This window comes from Tachyglossus aculeatus (assembly GCF_015852505.1).
Source record: "Tachyglossus aculeatus isolate mTacAcu1 chromosome Y3 unlocalized genomic scaffold, mTacAcu1.pri scaffold_183_arrow_ctg1, whole genome shotgun sequence".
Lineage (NCBI taxonomy): Eukaryota > Metazoa > Chordata > Mammalia > Monotremata > Tachyglossidae > Tachyglossus > Tachyglossus aculeatus.
Genome location: NW_024044832.1, coordinates 209,514 through 229,032, shown reverse-complemented (window position 1 = coordinate 229,032; position 19,519 = coordinate 209,514). Strand labels below are relative to the sequence as shown.

General features: G+C 45.3%; 1 protein-coding gene across 7 annotated transcripts in view; it reads right to left on the bottom strand.

Moving 5' to 3' along the window:
- LOC119921738 (MHC class II regulatory factor RFX1-like) overlaps positions 1 to 12,964 on the bottom strand; it is a 61,630-nt gene extending 48,666 nt beyond the window's left edge. For 3 of the 7 annotated variants that reach the window (XM_038741784.1, XM_038741791.1, XM_038741790.1), the window contains exons 1-3: positions 12,884 to 12,964; positions 9,386 to 9,514; positions 1,593 to 1,705 (exon numbers count right to left, since the gene is read on the bottom strand). In XM_038741784.1, coding sequence (XP_038597712.1) covers positions 1,593 to 1,694 — 102 coding nt within the window. In that variant the 5' untranslated portion in view covers positions 1,695 to 1,705; positions 9,386 to 9,514; positions 12,884 to 12,964. Of the gene's footprint in view, positions 1 to 1,592; positions 1,706 to 9,385; positions 9,515 to 11,376; positions 11,414 to 12,883 lie in introns of those variants that run through there. The other 4 variants (XM_038741785.1, XM_038741786.1, XM_038741787.1 and 1 more) reach the window with 4 other exon arrangements.
- Positions 12,965 to 19,519: the final 6,555 nt, after the last annotated feature.

The following is a 19,519-nucleotide window of genomic DNA, read 5'->3' as shown; positions in this document are numbered from 1 at the left end:
AAGGCCTCCTGGAGGAGGTGAGCTCTCAGCAGGGCTTTGAAGGGAGGAAGAGAGCTAGCTTGGCGTATGTGTGGAGGGAGGGCATTCCAGGCCACGGGGGTACAGTGAGGAGGTTAGCAGCAGAGGAGCGGAGGGTGCAGGCTGGGCTGTAGAGGGAGATAAGGGAGGTGAGGTAGGAGGGGGGCAAGGTGATGGAGAGCCTTGAAGCCGAGAGTGAGGAGCTGAATGAATTGAATGAAGAATGAATGACTGAAGTGGTAGATTTGAGAATCATCTGTGGATATATGGTAGTTGCAATGAAATAGGATTTCAGTGACATCAGCAGCTTCCCAGGACTCCATTCAACACTAATCCTGACCTTAGCAAGTCATTTAACTTTTCTAAGCCTCAGTTTCCACATCTGTAAAGTGGAGGTCAGTACCTATTCTTCTTCCCATCAGACTGTGAGCCCCACACGGGATAGATACTGATTATTCTTTATCTTCCCCAGTGCTTAGGACAGCTCTTGGCAGGGTAAGTGTTTAACAAGTACCATTAAAAAAAAAGAAACAAAACAAAAAGCAGAGGTAGCCACAGTGCAGCAAGGTAAAAAATAACAACTACATCTCTCAGTGAGTTGCACTGTAGGTACAAGGCCAATCCAGAAAGGAATGGGCTCTAATCCCATCTCTACCACTTACCTGCTCTGTGATCTTAAACGAACCATTTAGTTTCTCCGTATGTCAGTTTCCTCATCTGTACAGATTGTGAGCCCTATGTGGGTCAGGGACTGTGTCTGGTCAGATCATACTGTATCTAACCTGGTCCTTACTAAAAAACTTGCACTGGGAAACAGCATAGCCTAGAGAGTCAGAGGGCCTGGGTTCTAATCCTGACTCCACCGCTTGTCTGTTGTGTGACCTGTCAAGTCACTTAACTTCGTAGGGCCTCAGTTCCCTCAACTGGAAAATGGGATTAAGACTGTGAGCCCCATTCAGGACATGAACTGGTCCATCCTGATAACTGTGTATCTACTCCAGGGACTAGTACAGTGTTTGGCACACAGGAAGTGCCTAACAAGTACCATTAATTAATTAATCAATCAATTCATCACTTGTATTTAATGAGTGCTTACTAGGGGCAGAGCTCTGTATCAAGCACTTGGGAGAGTACAAAGTATTAATATGACAGAAACATTCCCTGACGATAAGAAGGCTAAAGTTAAAGGTTAAAGGTTAAAGTTTTTTTAAAATTTTTTCAATAAAGAATCGACCTATATGACCAACCCCTGGCTCAAAAACTGGATAGCTCGTCAAATATAAAGCACGTGGTCATTCAGTTATATTCATTTCAATTTTATCTATTGGGTGCTTACTGTAAGCAAAGCCCTGTATTAAGCACTTGGGAGACTACAATATAACAATATATAACTATACAATATACAATTATACATTATACAATATAATCTCATCGTGAGCAGGGACTGTGTCTGTTTCTACACATTATATTGGGCATTTTATATTGCTGGGCCTTTAAATTTTCCCTAAAAGGGCCAGCTGAAACAACTCTTCTTGGATCATGACAGGGTGCCAGAAAATGAAGGAGACTCATACCTGTTGCATGACCTGTACCTGTTGGATCACTTGCATTGGCACCTCAGATTGGCTGGCTGTGGAGCTTGGGCTAGATTTATGTAAGGTGTCACTACCCATCATGACGCCTTCTGCTGGAACAGAATGAAGGAATAAATTTAATCCCTTTGGAGGAGATTATTCAATAGGATCATTACCTGGCTCAAAAAAAAAATTTGACGGAGATGTTTGTCAAACCTGTTTGAACAAATGCTGGAACACTCACTCCCTTGGTGACCTCATTCACTCCCACGGCTTCAACTATCATCTCTACGCTGATGACACCCAGATCTACATCTCTGCCCCTGCTCTCTCCCCCTCCCTCCAGGCTCGCATCTCATCCTGCCTTCAGGACATCTCCATCTGGATGTCTGCCCGCCACCTGAAACTCAACATGTCCAAGACTGAACTCCTTGTCTTCCCTCCCAAACCCTGCCTTCTCTCTGACTTTCCCATCGCTGTTGACGGCACTACCGTCCTTCCCATCTCACGAGCCCGCAAACTTGGTGTCATCCTCGACTCCTCTCTCTCCTTCACCCCTCACATCCAAGCTGTCACCAAAACTTGCCGGTCTCAGCTCCACAACATTGCCAAGATCCGCCCTTTCCTCTCCATCCAAACCGCTACCCTGCTCGTCCAAGCTCTCATCCTATCCCATCTGGACTACTGCATCAGCCTCCTCTCTGATCTCCCATCCTCGTGTCTCTCCCCACTTCCATCCATACTTCATGCCGCTGCCCAGATTGTCTTTGTCCAGAAACGCTCTGGGCATGTTACTCCCCTCCTCATAAATCTCCAGTGGCTACTAATCAATCTGCGCATCAGGCAGAAACTCCTCACCCTCGGATTCAAGGCTCTCCATCACCTCGCCCCCTCCTACCTCACCTCCCTTCTCTCCTTCTACAGCCCAGCCCGCACCCTCCACCGCTAATCTCCTCACCGTGCCTCGTTCTCGCCTGTCCCGCCATCAACCCCCGGCCCACGTCATCCCCCTGGCCTGGAATGCCCTCCCTCCCCACATCCGCCAAGCTAGCTCTCTTCCTCCCTTCAAGGCCCTACTGAGAGCTCACCTCCTCCAGGAGGCCTTCCCAGACTGAGCCCCCTCCTTCCTCTCCCCCTCGACCCCTTCTCCATCTCCCCCGTCTTACCTCCTTCCCTTCGCCACAGCACCTGTATATATATATATATATATACATATATATATTTATATATATTTGTACATATTTATTACTCTATGTATTTATTTATTTTACTTGTACATATCTATTCTATTTATTTTATTTTGTTAATATGTTTGGTTTTGTTCTCTGTCTCCCCCTGTTGGGCAGGGACTGTCTCTATACGTTGCCAACTTGTACTTCCCAAGCGCTTAGTACAGTGCTCTGCACACAGTAATCGCTCAGTAAATACGACTGATTGATTGATTGATTGATTGATTGATTGATTGATTGATTGATTGATTGGAAGTTGGGTGCCCTTTGTCTTAAGCCTTCTTAAGATTCACTGCAAGAGGCACTTACTAAATGTCAGGCACTGTTCTAACCACAAGGAAAGGCACAAGTTAATCCGGTTAGGCATAGTCCCTGTTCCACATTGAGTTCACTGTCTAAATCAGAGGGAACCAATGAAATGACTGAGGCACAGGGAATTTAAGTGACTTGCCCAAGGTCCCCCAGTAGACAAGTGGCAGTCACAAGATTAGAACTCATGTCCTCTGACTGTCATGCCTGGACTCTTTCCACTGCTTCACATTTTTTCTCTATGGTAATAATGAATATTTCCATTCATTCAACTGTTTTTCAATTGTATGTATTAAGCTCTTAGCACTTTGCTAAGCAGAGCACTGTACTTGGTGCTCGGGAGAGTGCAATATAACAATAAACACACACATTCCCTGCCCTACAAACTTATAGTCTAACATCAATAGTCTACCCTTAATTTCCTATTAAGAAACATGGCAGAAATCTTTAGAGACTATCCCTCTAAAAAAAGGGATTCTTCATGGCCTTGTGGACAGAACACTGATCTGGGAGTCAGAAAGACCTGAGTTCTAATCCCAGCTCCACCATCTGTCTGTTGTGTGACCTTGGGCAAGTCACTTAATTTATCTGTGCCTCAGTTACCTCATCTTAAAAATGGGAGTTAAGACTGTGAACTACATGTGGAACAGACACTGTGTTCAACTTGATTAGCTTGTGTCTACCCCAGCGCTTAGAACAGTCCTTGACACACAGTAAGCACTTAACAAATACTACTATTATTATTATTGTTATTATTATTTATTCCTGAGAAGAGGTAGCTGGTGAGAGGCCAACTAAAGCATCACAAAGTAAAACATGTCAGCAAAATGGCTAAAGGGCCAGGGATTAGCAACATAAGGAAAATTTAATTATATTCTAAGTTCAAAGGATATCAATTTTAATTTCGTTTTTAGCTGGGGGAAAAGCTCAGTGAAAAAAAAAACAATTCAAAAGACTTCCTCCAAGCTTCTCTTTCCATTCTAATTTGGTCCTCAGAATTTAAATATGCTTTTCAACTTTCTGTTGCCATTTCTTAATGGTATTTGTAAAGCATTTACTATGTGTCAAGCACTGTTCTAAGCAATGGGGTAGATATCAGTATATTAGGTGGTACACAGTCTCTGTCCCACATGGGGCTCACAGTCCAAGAAGGAGGGATAACAGGTATTCAATCCCCAATTTATATATGAGGCAATTAGACACTAAGAAGTGAAATGACTTTGACCATGGTCTCAGAGCAGGCAACCGTCAGAGTCAACGTTAGAACTCAGGCCCTCTAATTTTCAGGTCATACTCCTTCCACTAAGCCACACTGCTTCCCATGCAATTACTTCAGGAAAGCAAGCCCTTTGGATCCAGGGGGAAGAAGGGGATCAGAAGAACCTTATGCCTGGAAATAGTTCTTAGCCAATATCAGGCGCTCTTCTGCTCCATCTTGTGTTTAGGCTTTAGTACTGTCTGCACTACTTACCTGCCAAGCAACTTAATGTCTTTAGGCTTTAGTTTCCTGATCTGTAAAACAGGGCTATGGTACCTACTCTCCCTCCCGCTAAGATTCTGAGCCCTCTTTGGAAGCAGTTCTACACCAAATCTGATTGCCTTTAATGTGCCACACGATTCAGTACACTTCATGGCAAACAGTAACAATGTATTAAAAGTTATTATACTATAATAATAATTAAAAATAATTGTTCAGCTAATGTCTCACCACTCCTCAAAAATCTCCAACTGTTGCCCATTCCTCTTCTCATCTAACAGAAACACCTAACCATCAGGTTATTAAATTGTGAGTCCACCAGAGGACAGGTCCGGGTCTAATTTAACCTTCACAACATTGCTATAATCTGCTCTTTCCTCTCCATCCAAACTGCTACATTAATCCAAGTACTTGTCTTATCCCACCTTAATCATTTTATCAGCCACCTTGCTGAATTCCCTGCTTCCCATCTCTCCCCATTCTGCTGCCCAGATCATTTTCGTACAAAAATGCTCAGGATGTTTCCCCAAGAAACTCTAGTGGTTGCCCACCCACCTCTACATCAAACAAAAACTCCACACCTTGGGCTTTAAAGCACTCAGTCACCTTGTCCCCTCCTACGTCATCTTGCTACTCTCCTACCCAGCCTGTACACTTTGTTCTAATGTCAAGCTGCTCACTATGCCTCAACCTTGTCTATTTCACCAACGACCTCTCACCCATGCCTTCCCTCTGGCCTGGAATACCTCCATCTTCGTATCTGACAGAAAACTACTCTTCCCATCTTCAGAGTCTTATTCAGGGGACATCTTCCCCAAGAGGCCTTCCCTGAATAAGCCCTCCTTTCCTCTTCTGACACTCCATTCTGTGTCGCCTTGACTTGTTCCCCTCATTCATGCCCGTCCCACCCCACTGGCACTAATGTAGAAGCCAGCTCTCTTCCTCCCTTCAAAGCCCTACTGTGAGCTCACCTCCTCCAGGAGGCCTTCCCAGACTGGGTCTCCTCCTTCCTTTCCCCCTCCTCCCCATCCCCCCACCTTACCTCCTTCCCTTCCCCACAGCACCTGTGTATATGTTTGTCTGTATTTATTACTCTATTTATTTATTTATTTTACTTGTACATGTTTATTCCATTTATTTTATTTTGTTAATATGTTTTGTTTTGTTGTCTGTCTCCCCCTTCCAGACTGTGAGCCCGCTGTTGGGTAGGGACTGTCTCTATATGTTGCCAACTTGTACTTCCCAAGCACTTAGTACAGTGCTCTGCACACAGTAAGCGCTCAGTAAATACGATTGAATGAATTGAATGAATGAAATCTGTAATTTATTTATTTATATTAATGTCTGTTTCCCCGTGCAGACACCTTTTTAATTTGTGAAAGTACTTGTGTGATTTTTTTTTTTCTCTCAGACATTTCAGTGTAATATGTTTGAGCCTATGTGGCTAAAAAGTAGGGAAGAAGTGGTGATCCCCCAAGTTCCGGTCTCTCCCCATTTTAGTCTAAACTTCACTCTACTGCCCAGATTATCTTTCTACAGAAATGCTTTGGGCATGTCACCCCCTCCTCAAAAATCTCCAGGAGTTGCCTATCAACCTTCAAATTAAGCAAAAACTCCTCAATTTTGGCTTCAAAGCTCTGCATCACCCTGGCCCCTCCTATCTCACCTCTCTTCTCTCCTTCTGCAGCCCAGCCCGCACACTCCACTCCTCTGCCACCACTAGCCTCCTCCCTGTGCCTCGTTCTCGCCTGTTCCGCCTTCGACTCCTGGCCCACAACCTACCTCTGGCTTGGAGCACCCTCCCTCCTCAGATCTGATAAACTAGCTCACTTCCTCCAGAAGGCCTTCCCAGACTAAGCCCCACGTTTTCTATGCTCCTTCTCCCCTCCCCATCGCCCCTACTCCCTCCCTCTGCTCTACCCCCCTCCCTGCCCCATAGCACTTGTTTATATATACATGTTTATTATTCTACTTATTTTATTAATGATATGCATATATCTATAACTCTATTTATTTATACTGATGCTATTGATGCCTTTCTATTTGTTTAGTTTTGATGTCTGTCTCCCCCCTTCTAGACTGTGAGCCCGTTACTGGATAGGGATTGTCTCTATTTGTTGCTGAATTGTACATTCCAAGCACTTAGTACAGTGCTCTGCACACAGTATGCACTGAATAAATACAATTGAATGAATGAATGGGCAGGGATTGTGTCTGTTTCACTGCTGAATTGTACTCACCCAAGTACTTAGTATAGTGCCTTGCACACAGTAAGCACTCAATAAATACAACTGACTGACTGACTGACTGATTGACTGACTGACTGAGGGAGGAATGGAAGAGAATCAGGGGAGAGTTTAATGAGATCACTCCAATAGTTTCAGATTTAGCAATAAAATGCATAGCCAGGTCATCAGGATCAAGAGATTACGAGTGTTGAGAGACAAGGGGTTTGAGAGGGGACTTAAATGCCCGAAATGCTGCTAGACAGTGGGTATGGTTTGCAATGGGAATGGGAGCCAATTAGGACGGTTATGTACTGCTGAAGGGCTGGGAGTGGAAAGAGATAAAATATGGGAGAATGAAGCTGAATTGGACTAAGGCAAAAATGATGATGAGGAAGGGCAGTATTGATACTGGTTGGATTACGATCTAACTGATCACACAGAAAATCCATGGGCAAATATTCTCCGCAGTGTATAAGGCCACACTTTCAAGGTACGTGATCCTGTAGTGTCATTCAGTCACCTTTCCCCTATTTTATGATCAGTGTCCTTTGGGACACAAAAAGTCATTGTAATTGGATTGCAAACTTCATCCTTCCTTCAGTATATTCTTCAGTAGTTTGCCCACAATTGGCAATTATGCCTGCAATAGGAAAAAGAGTATGCTCCCTGAACATTCCCATAACCAGCCCATCCTTCTTTCATCTTGAAAAGAGTAATAACAATGGCATCTTTGGATGTCCTGGGTGATGAGGCAAAACATATAAACAGAAGAGAATTCTTCTTGCCGTTAGTCTGTCAGAAAGTTGAGGGCTTACTGTGTGCAGAACACTGCACTAATTGCTTGGGAGAATATGATATACCAATAAACAGACATATTCCCTGTCCACAATGAGTTGGGCTTGGGGGAGACAAGACATTAATGAGAAGAAGGGTGGCTCAGTGGAAAGAGCATGGGCTTGGGAGTCAGAGGTCATGGGTTCTAAGTAAAGTTTATTTACTTTACTTGTACATATCTATTCTATTTATTTTATTTTGTTAGTATATTTGGTTTTGTTCTCTGTCTCCCCCATTTAGACTGTGAGCCCACTGTTGGGTAGGGACCGTCTCTATATGTTGCCAACTTGTACTTCCCAAGCGCTTAGTACAGTGCTCTGCACACAGTAAGCGCTCAATAAATACGATTGATTGATTGATTGATTGATTAATCCCAGATCCGCCACATATCTGCAATGTGACCTTGGACAAGTCACTTAACGTCTCTGAGCCTCAGTTCCCTCATCTGTAAAATGGGGATTAAGACTGTGGGCCCCACGTGGGGCAACCTGACCACCTTGTTTCCCCCCAGCACTTAGAACAGTGCTTTGCATATAGTAAGCAGTTAATAAATGCCATTATTATTATTATTATTATTATTATAGTAAGCACTTAACAAATGCCATCATTATTATTATTATTAATACAAATAAATTACATATATTTATGTAATTTGTAAGATATATACATAACTGCTGAGGGGCTGGGAAGGGGATGAATAAATGGAAAATAAAAGTCATGATGACACAGAAAGGAGTAGGAGAAGAGGAAAGAGGGCTTAGTAAGGGAAGGCCTCTTGGAGGAGATGTGCCTTCAATAAGGCTTTGAAGGAGGGAAGAGTAACCGTCTGGGGGAATATGAGGAAGGCGGGGGTTCCAGGCAGAGACAGTTGAAATCGGGGTACAGTGAGAAGGTCAGCGCCAGAGGAGCGGAGTGTGTGGGCTGGGTTGTGGAGAGAAGCAAGGTGAGGTAGGAGGGGGCAAGGTGATGGAGTGCTTTAAAGTCAAAGGTGAGGAGTTTTGCTTTGATACGGAAGTGGATAGGCAACCACTGGAAATTTTTGAGGAGGGCACATGACATGCCCTAAATATTTCTGTAGAAAGATAATCCAGGCAGCAGAGTGAAGTATGGACTAGAGGGGGGAGAGGCAGCACAGGTTGGGAGGTCAGCAAGGAGGCTGATGCAGTAATCAAGGCAGGTCACGATGAGTGATTGCACTAACATGATAGCAGTTTGGATGGAGACGTACGGGAGGATTTCAGCAATGTTGTGAAGGTGAGATAGGTAGGACTGGTGACAGATTGGATAAGCGGGTTGAATGAGGGCAAGGAGCAAAGGATAACGCCAAGGTTGTGGACATGTAAGAAGGGAAGGAAAATTGTGCTGTCTACAGAAATGGGAAACTCTGGAAGAGGATAGGGTTTGGGTCGGAAGATAAAGAGCTCTGTCTTGGACATGTTGCATATGAGGTGATGGGAGGACGTCTAGGTAGAGATATCCTGAAGGTGAGAGGTGATGTGAGCCTGGAGAGAGGGAAGAGAGAACAGCAGGAGGAGATATAGATTTGGGTATCATCCTTACAGAGATGGTAGTTGACGTCAGGTAGTTCCCCAAGGGAATGAGTGTAGATACTTCTTCTCCTCCTCCTGATGTGTAGGGCGATTTAAAAAAAGGAGGGAAAATAGTATGGGAAGTTGAACAGCCTCTATTACTATTTTGAGCAAATGTTTAACATACCGTCTTGGTCAAAGTAGGCCAAAGATTCTTATTTTTCCAGTTCCGTGGGAATCAGTGACATTTTCTGCATCTTGACACCAATAAAGCCCTCTTCACTGCTCAGTGGAATCTTCCATAATGATAAATTTCCTGATTTTTAAAAATAAATCAACTGTATTATTTCTTCTCCCCATAATGCATACAACGTTCCTTGGCTCCACTGCTGACTTACTGGAACACTCAGGTAACTATTTCCAATTTTTTATTCTGAAATTACTGCATTAGCCTACCTGCTATCTTCCCTTGCTTCCAATCTCTCCCAATTCTCATTGTATTTTTAAATGGTATTTATTAAGCACTTAATATGTGTCAGGTACTGTACTGAGCACTGGGGAGATACAAGATAATCCAGGTGTGCGTAGTCCTACATGGGGCTCACAGTCTTATTCCCCATTTTACAGAAGGGGTAACTGAGGCCCAGAGAAATTAAATGACTTGCCCAAGATCACACAGCAGACAAGTGGCGGAACTGGGATTAGAACGCAGGTCCTTCTGACATACTTCATTCTGATGAATGGATCAATTTTCTTGGGTAAACAAAGATACCTTTCCAATCCTCAAGAACCTCCAGTGGTTGCCCACCTACCTCCCTTTCAGCAGAAAATCCTCACCACTGGTTTAAGGCACTCAAATCAGTTTGCCCCATTCCACCTCACCTCACTGATATCCTACACTTTGCTCCTTACCTGTACTTCCATTTCAGCTCTTCTACCGCTGACCCCCTTGTTCGTGCCCTCCCTTCTACATGGGCCTTGTTTGTGTCCTCCCACTTCTTATCCAACAGTCCATGACTCTCCCCATTTTCAAATCCTTCTCATTTTCCCCCCAAAATCCTTCCCTGATTAACGTCTTTCTTCCCCACCATATCTGCCCTCGCTTCTTCACTGCTTATGCAGTTCAGTCTAAATCCTTTAAGCGCTTTTATATTCATCCCAACTATAGCTCACATCACTTATATACATATCCCTATACTTTTTTAGGGAATTTATTAAGCGTTAACTATGTTCCAGGCACTGAAATATGCACTGGATTGGAAACAAATTAATCAGATTGTACATAAAATGGGGCTCAGAGTCTTAATCCCCATTTAACAGATGAGGAAACTGAGGCATAGAGACTCAATCAATTAATCAATTAATGGTACTTATTGAGCACTTACTATGTGCAGAGCACTGGACTAAGCCCTTGGGAGAGTACAGTAAAACAGAATTATGAGACATGCTCTGTGTCACTACCAAGTTTACAGACTAGAGAAATTAAGTGACTTGCTCAAAGTCCTACAACAGACAAGTGAAAGATCCAGAATTAGAACTCATGTCCAGTGATTTCCAAACCCATGCTTTCTGCACTAGGCCATGCTGCTTATTCTTCACCGCTTCCCTTATTTATAATTAATTTTAATGTCTGCTCTCATACTGGGTTGTGAGCACCTGAAGGCAGGAATCATTTCTACCACCTCTGTTTATTGTATTCACCCAGTGCTTAATAGTGTGCTCTGCCCGCCATAAGTGCTCAATGGTTGCCAATTAATTTCTGTAATGATTAGAAACTCTTCACCCTCTGATTTAGGGAACTTTTAACGGATCTCTTCCTTCTTAGCCTCACTTCTCTCCCAGACCACATACTATTCTCCTCTGATATTAACCTACTCACTATCTTTGGCTTTCAACTCAGCTATCATCAACCATTTGATCATGCCTTCACTTCTGTCTGCAACTCCCTCCCTCCATCCGAAGTATCCAACCAACCATCTCCCTCCCAGCTTCAAACCTTCACTGAAACCTTAACCATCAAGTCTTTCCAGACTATGCTCTCACCCCTCACCCCACTTTCCCTCCCTACTGTCCCTCCTATATACTTAGTCCCCCCTGCTAGGCAATTTGTTATTCACTCCCAATCTCCACCTAAACAGCAAATATGTACAGAGCCTTAAATGTGGTTACTTCCCTCACCTGCAATTTTTTTAATGTTTGCCTCCCCCTGCTGACCTGTAAGGTCCCTGACAACCAGGGATCATGGCTTCCAACAACTTTTTCCAGCCTTACAGTACTCTGCACAAAAGAAATGTTCAATAAATACCAATGATTGACTGATTGGCCCCATATTTTCTACCTGATGTTTAGTTAGCCCTGCCTAACGAAACCTGGCAACACTGGTTTGCAGGGACAGGGACAGGGGAAATGGGGATTAAGACTGTAAACCCCATATGGGACACGGACTATGTCCACCGTGATTTCTTTGTATCTACCCCAGTGCTTAGAACAGCATTTAACAAATACCATTAAAAGAAAAAATGGCAAGAGCCCCATGTGCAAGAGCAGAGTGCTGTAAAAGACTGGATTAGTTCTCCTGGTCTATTTTACAGAGCCTAGCCATTTCTTTTAGAATAATACCGATATTTTGATTAAGGAACACTATAGACTAAGCTCCAAGGCAGGGAAGGCGTCCATTAAGTCCTCTCCCAAGCACTTACTACAATACTACACAGAGAGTACTCAATAGATTCTGTTACTTGATTGTCTGGTTGACTGTGGGAGGGAAATGGTTGAGGGGACAGGTGGAAAGATGTGATTTACCGACAATTAAAACAAACCAGGTTTAACCCATAATAAAAATATAATGCTATGCTCTATATTACCTAAAAATAACTCTTTAGACAACTAAAAAGAATGATTTCCTAAATTAATCAATAAAAGCTATTTATCGAGGGCTTGCTATGTGCCTGGAACTGTACTAAGCAGGGGAGGTAGATACAAGCTAATGAGGTTGGACACAGTTCATATTCCATGAGGGGCTCACTGTCTTCACCCCCATTTTACAGATGAGAAAGCTGAAGTCCACGTAAGTGAAGTGACTTGCCAAAGTCACAGAGCAGACAACCGGCAGAGTCAAAATAGGGGCAAAGGTCCCCTAACTCTTAGCTTCGGGCTCTTTCCACTAGGCCAAACTGCTTTTCATCTTCTTCCACAATGCAGGAATTACAATAAATGGGCTTGCCTCTTTCCTTCCACCTCAGTACATCACCCTCCGTTCCTCAATCTATTCGAAAAACCTTAGCCACGCCGCTTGGCTCCGTCTGGCTATTCATTCATTCAATCGTATTTATTGAGCGCTTACTGTGTGCAGACCACTGGACTAAGCGCTTGGGAAGGACAAGTCGGTAACGATAGAGACGGTCCCTACCCCGTTATCTACTTCTCTCTCACCGATCCAACGATCAGTGACACAAAACTAGGCTGTACAGCAAGATCAAATCGGGGGCAGGATGTTGTTCTTCCCTTCATTATGTCTTTCTCGACTTAACTCCCATGAGATTTCCTCCTCGCCACTCAAGAAAACTCGGACACAAAACAGAAATCAGGCAACCCCCGCCATTTTGGCAGCCAGGTAGTCAAGAAACTAATAGCAGCTTTTGCATGCATTTCTACGGAATCCAGCCAACCGACATCCCTATTTTACCTTAGGTTTCTGTAGCACTAATAGGAAAAAAGAAAATAAGGAATCTCGGGTATTTGAGAGATCCAGAGTTCCGAACTGAAACACGGAAGCAGAGAAAGGGAGTTCCGGGTTACTCACGTTGCCACGACTACCGAGCAGCGGCGCTTCCGCGGAAACTGTTACTACCCAACTCCTTACGTCACAACTAGGAAGGGAGGGCTTCCTTTTCTTGGATGCGCCTTTAGAAATGTTTAGATTACATTTTTTACTTTGGCCATCACACTGGCCAGGAACCGCTCTCTTCAGCATCCCTTAAAATGCCCAGGGCCCTGATCCATTTCGATTTGTCCTATCAAACGGCATTCACGCTGACAAGGAATCCGTCATTTCCTTGAACAAAATAGTTGATCGAAGGGACAGGGGTAGATGTATGAATACACGATTGGTCAATGCAGAGGTAAAAGTTGTCAGTCAATCAATCAATCAATCGTATTTATTGAGCACTTACTGTGTGCAGAGCACTGGACTAAGCGCTTGGGAAGTACAAGTTGGCAACATATAGAGACAGTCCCTACCCAACAGTGGGCTCACAGTCATTTTGAAGGAAGGAAGCCTGGGCTAGAGGAATACTATACGTCGCCACTATTGCACAATACCTCCCCTTCTCGTTTGTAACTTTTCAGAAGTTTACTACCCCGCCCACTCTACCCACTTTCTTGACAGCAGTATATTTCTTAAGCCCCAGACACAGCAGAAATCACCATGCCTTAACCTACTTGGTAAATCACCATTCAATATGATACTTTGATTAATCAATCACTCAATCAATCATTGCTACACATAAGACATTTTCTACTCCACTGTACTCTAACTGCCTTCCACTCACTCTGCTGTCCAGATATAGTGTGGGTGGAAGATAAGAAGTTCAATTTTGGACACATTTAATTTAAGGTGTGGGTGGGAAATAAAAGTAATAGTTATAACAATAATAATAGTAGTAATGACAGTACAGGCACTGTACTAAGCGCTCGGGTGGATGCAAACAAATGGCTTTGGGCACAGTGTCTGTCCCACGTGGCACTCACAGTCTCAATATTCACTTTCCAGATGGGGTAGCTGAAGCCCAGCGAAGTGGAGTGACTTGCACAAGGTGATGCACCAGGCATTTGGTAGAGCGGGATTTAGAACTCAGGACCTTCTGACTCCCAGACCCATGCTCTATCCATTATGCCATGCTGCTCCTACTCAAGTAGTTTTGCCTTGAAGACAGGAAGAATGCAAGATTACAGGGAAGAAAAGTGAGGGCTGGAGCTGTAGTTTTGGCAATCAGCCACATGGAGTTGATAATTGAAATCATGGGGAAGAATGAATTCTCCAAGGGAGTGGGTTTAGAGGGAGAATAGAAGGAGATCTATTCATTCATTCGTTCGTTCATTCTTTCGTTCGTTCGTTCGTTCGTTCGTTCATTCAATCATTTACTGAGTGCTTACTGTGTTAGAGCACTGTACTAAGTGCTTGGAAAGTACAGTTCAGCAATAAAGAGAGACAATCCCTGCCCACACCGGGCTTACAGTCCAGAAGGGTGGAGACAGACATCAAAACAAGTAAACAGTAGTCACTATAAATAAATAGTTATAGATATGTACATATATACACATAGATATATACAAGTGCTGTGGGGCAGGGAGAGAGGGGTCGAGCAAAGGGAGTGAATCGAGGCGATGCGGAGGGGAGTGGGAGCTGAGGAAAAGGGGAGCTTAGTCTGGGAAGGTCTCTTGGAGAAGGTGAGCTTTCAGTAGGGCTTTGAAGGGGGAAAGAGCTTTTGGCAGAGCTCTTTGAGGAGACAGGGTGTTCCAGGCCTGAGGTAGGATGTGGTTGGACAGGTGAGAATGAGGCACAGTGAGAAGGTTAGCACCAGAGCAGTGGAGTGTGTGGGCTGGGATGGGAGAAGGAGAGACGGGAGGTGAGATAAGAAGGGGCAAGGTGATGGGGAGCTTAGAAGCCAGTAGTGAGGAGTTTTTGTTTGATATGGAGGTTGATAAGCACTCAACACTGTTGATAAGCAAACCCTGGAGATTTTTGAGGAGACATTTTTTCAGGACATGTCCTGAACAATTCTGTAGAAAGATAATCCGGGCAGGAGAGTGACATATGGACTGAAGTGGGGAGAGACAGGAGGTTGGAAGGGCAGAAAGGAGGCTGAGGCAATAATCCAGTCGGGATAGGATGAGTGAATGTATTAACATGGTAGCAGTTTGGATGGAGAGGAAAGGGCAGATCTTGGCGATGTCATGAAGGCGAGACCGGCAGGCTTTGGCGATGAATTGGCTATGTGGGGTGAATGAGAGGGTGGAGTCAAAGATGACACTAATGTTGTGGGCTAATTAATTAATTAATAATAATAATAATAATAATAATGTCATTTAGTAAGCACTTACTATGTACGATGCACTGTTCTAAGCGCTGGGGAGGTTACAAGGTGATCAGGTTTTCCCACGGGGGGCTCACACTCTTAATCCCCATTTTACAGATGAGGTAACTGAGGCACAGGGAAGTTAAGTGACTTGCCCAAAGTCACACAGCTGACAATTGGCAGAGTTGGGATTTGAACCCATGACCTCTGACTCCCAAGCCTATGCTCTTTCCACTGAGCCAAGCTGCTTCTCTGTATGTGACAGAAAGGATTGTTGTGCTGTCCACAGTGATGTGATAGTCAGGGAGAGGACAGGATTTGGGAGGGAAGATAAGGAGCTCTGTCTTAGGCATGTTGAGTTTTAGCTGGCAGGAGGACATCCAAGTAGTGGTGTCCTGAAGGCAGGAGGAGATGTGAGCCTGGTGGAAGGGAGGGAGAACAGAGTTGATAGTTGAAGCCATGGGAGTGAATGAGTTCTCCAAGGGAGTGAGTGTAGATGGAGAATAGAAGAGGACCAATAATTTATCCTTGAGGGATGCCCACAGTTAGGGGATGGGAGCGGGAGGAGGAGCCCACAAAAGAGACTGAGAATGAACAGCCAGAAAGATAAGAAGAGAACCAGGAAAGGATGGAGTCAGTGAAGCCAAGTTTGGCTAACATGTTGAGGAGAAGGGGATAGTCCATTGTGTCACAGGCAGCTGAGGGGTCGAGGAGGATTAGGATGGAGTAGGAACTGTTGGATTTGGAAAGAAGGAAATCACTGGTGACCTTCCAGAGGGCGGTTTCGGTGGAGAGGAGGGGGCAGAAGCCAGATTGGAGGGGGTCCAGGAGAGAGTTGGAGGAGAGAAATTCGAGGCAGCGAATGTAGACAACTCGCTGCGGAATTTTGGAAAGGAAGGGTAGGAGGGAGATGGGGCAGTAACTGGAGGGGGGCAGTGGGGTCAGGGGAGGATTTTTTTAGGATGGGGGAGTTGCGGGCATATTTGAAGACAGTGAGGAAGAAGCCATTGGAGAGGGAGAGGTTGAAGATGGAAGATAAGGAGGGAGGAGGGAAGGGGCGATCATTTTTATAAGTTGCCAGGGAATGGGGTCCAGTATGCAAGCGGAGGCGGGGGCCGCGCTTGAGAGGAGGGAGGAGATTTCCTCTGAAGATACTGGGAAAGCAGAGGAGAAGGTTGAGAACAGAGGGGATGGAAGAGCAGGAGGGGTGACTTTGGGAAGTTCAGACCTGATGGTGTTAATTTTCCTAATGAAGTAGACGGCCAGATCTTTGTGGGTCAGGGATGGGGTCGTGGTGGGGGACAGGGGCTTGAGGACGGAGTTAAATGTCCGGAACAACTGGCGAGGGTGATGGGCATGGGTGTCAATAAGGTAAGAGAAATAGTTTGGCCAGGCAAAGTAGAGGCAGAGTAAAGGCAAGAAAGGGAAAACTTGAAGTGGACAAGGTCTACTTGATGTTTATATTTCTGCCAGCAGTATTTAGTGGTTCAAGCATAAAAGTGAAAAAGGCAGACAGCGCAGGTGATCTGGGCCTATGGGTTAGTGGTGCAAGAGCGATGAAGGGATAGGGGAGTAAGAGCGATGAAGGGATAGGGGAGTGAGAGAGTTGAGTCGAGTAGAGAGGGTGGAGTTGAGAGCATCTATTTGGTCATCAAGATTGGGTAGAGTGAGTTGGGAGGCTAGGTAGGGTGTGATGCGCTGAGAGAAATGGAGGGGTCGAAAGAGCAGAGGTCTGTGTGGGGGAATAGAACAGATTTAAGGGGAGGAGGAATGTGGGAGAGGAGGCAAGTGAGTAGGTTGTGGTCAGAGAGAGAGATTTCAGAGTTGGTGAGAGTGGAGATTGTGCAGCAGTTAGAGATGACGAGGTCGAGAGTGTGTCCAAATAGGTGGGTGGGGGAGGTGGGGTGGAACAGGAGGTCGGTAGAGGTGAGGAGTGATAGAAAGCAGGCAGCAGAGGAATCACAGGGTACATCTATGTGGATGTTGAAGTCTCCAAGGATCAAAGGGGCCATGGAAAAAGAGAGAAGGAAGGTGAGAAGGGTAAAAATGGTTAAAGAAGTTGGAGGTGGGACCTGGGGGACATACGAATCCGGAGAGGTAGTAGTGGCAGATGATATGGGCTTCAAAGGAGGGGAAGGGAAGGGAAGAGGGGGAGGGATAGTGCGAAAGTGGCAATGAGGTGCCAGAAGGAAGTCAACACCTCCTCCTTTCCCAGTGAGTCTTGGGGAGTGGGAGAAGAAGGAGCCTCCGCTGGACAGAGCAGCAGGGGAGACCGAGCCATCAGGGGCGAGCCAGGTTTCAGCTATGGTTGGAAGGAGGAGATAGCGGGACAGGAACCATTGCTTAGTAGCAAGAGCATGGGCTTGGAAGTCAGAGGTCACGGGTTCTAACACCGACTCTGCCACTTGTCAGAAGTGTGAATTTGGGCAAATCACTTGACATATCTGGGCCTCAGTTGCCTCATCTGCAAAATTGAGATTAAGACTGTGAGGCTCACGTAGGACAACCTGATTACTTTGTAGCTACCCCAGAACTTGGAACAGTGCTTGGCTCATACTTAGTGCTTAACAAAAACCAATATAATGATGATGATGATGATGATGATGATGATGATGATGATGATGATGATGATGATGATGATGATGATGATGATGATGATGAAGAGGAGCTTACCTATAATGGAGCAGGGATTCCATAGGCCACACTTGGCAGCAGCTGTGGTGGGAGGGGAGGGAGGGGGAACGGTGTGAGGGGAGGGGAGGGTTTGCATCGAAATGAGTTGGCAGAGGCCAGGGCAGGGGGAGGAGGATGAGGGGTGGCGGGGGGTTGGGAGTTGTTAGCCACACCCAGTCCGAATGCAAAGAAGTAGTGAGGGAGAGGAAGATGGCCATTTAGGGATCCCTACTATCACAGGACGAGAGACAGAAGAGGAACCAGCAAAACAGACTGAGAAGGAGGGGTCAGGGAGGACAGTGTCCGAAAAATTCAAGGTTGGATAAAATTTCAAGGAAAAGAGGGTGATCTACAGTATCAAAGGCAGCTGAGCAGTTTAGGGGGATTAGGATAGAGTAGAGGCCATAAGATTTGGCAAGAAGAAGGTCATTAGTTACCTTAGAGAGGGATGTGTCTGTGGAGTGAAGGGAGTGGTAGCCAGATTGGAAGAGGTCTAGAAGAGAATTGGAGGACAGGAAGTAGAGATAGCAGGTGTAAACAACTCTCTTAAGATGTCTGTAGAGCAATGGTAGGAAGGAGATGGGGCGATGACTGGAGGGAGCCCTGGGGTAAAGGGAGGTTTTGTTGTGTTTTTTTAAGGGTAGGGGAGACATAAGCCTGTTTGAAAGCAATGGGGAAGAAGCTGTTGGAAAGTGAGCAGTTAAAGATAGCAGTCAAGCAGGGAAGAAGGAGGGGAGCAAGTCTTTTAACAAGGGATGAGAAGATGGGGCTAGAAGCATAGATGAAGGGGGTAATTTTAGGGAGGAGCTGAGAACACAGGGAGAGTTGGAGATGGTGGAGAAGGATGGAGAGAAGTGTTGGTGGGGGGCGGGGATTTTAGGGCAATCACGCCTGATGTTTTCGATTTTCTTGATTAAGTAGGTAGCCAGGTCATTAGGGGAAAGAGATGGTGAGGGTGGAAGAGCAGGAGTTTGAGAAAAGAGTTAAATGTCCTGGAAGAACTGGTGGAGGTAGTGGATATGGGAGAGAATTAGGAAGGAGAATTATTGTTGTTGGGCAGTAGAGAGGGCCTAATTGAAGCATAAAAGAACAAATTTAAGGTGGACGAGTTCAGAGAGATGCCTTCTTTCTGATCTCCCATCCTCCTGTCTCTCCCCGCTTCAGTCTGCTGCCCAGATTATCTTTCTACAGAAACGCTCTGGGCATGTCACTCCCTTCCTCAAAAATCTCCAGTGGTTGCCTATCAACCTGCAAATCAAGCATAAACTCCTCACTATGGGCTTAAAAGATCTCCATCACCTTGCCCCCTCCTACCTCACCTCCCTTCTCTCCTCCTACAGCCCAGCCCACACACTCTGCTCCTCTGCTGCTAACCTCCTCAATGGGTCTTGTTCTCGCCTGTCCCACCATCCTCCTCTGGGCCTCATCCTACCTCTGGCCTGGAATGCCCTCCCTCCTCACATCCGCCAAACTAGCTCTCTTCCTCCCTTCAAAGCCCTACTAAGAGCTCAACTCCTCCAGGAGGCCTTCCCAGACTTAGCCCCCCTTTTTCCTCTCCTCCTCCTCCTTCT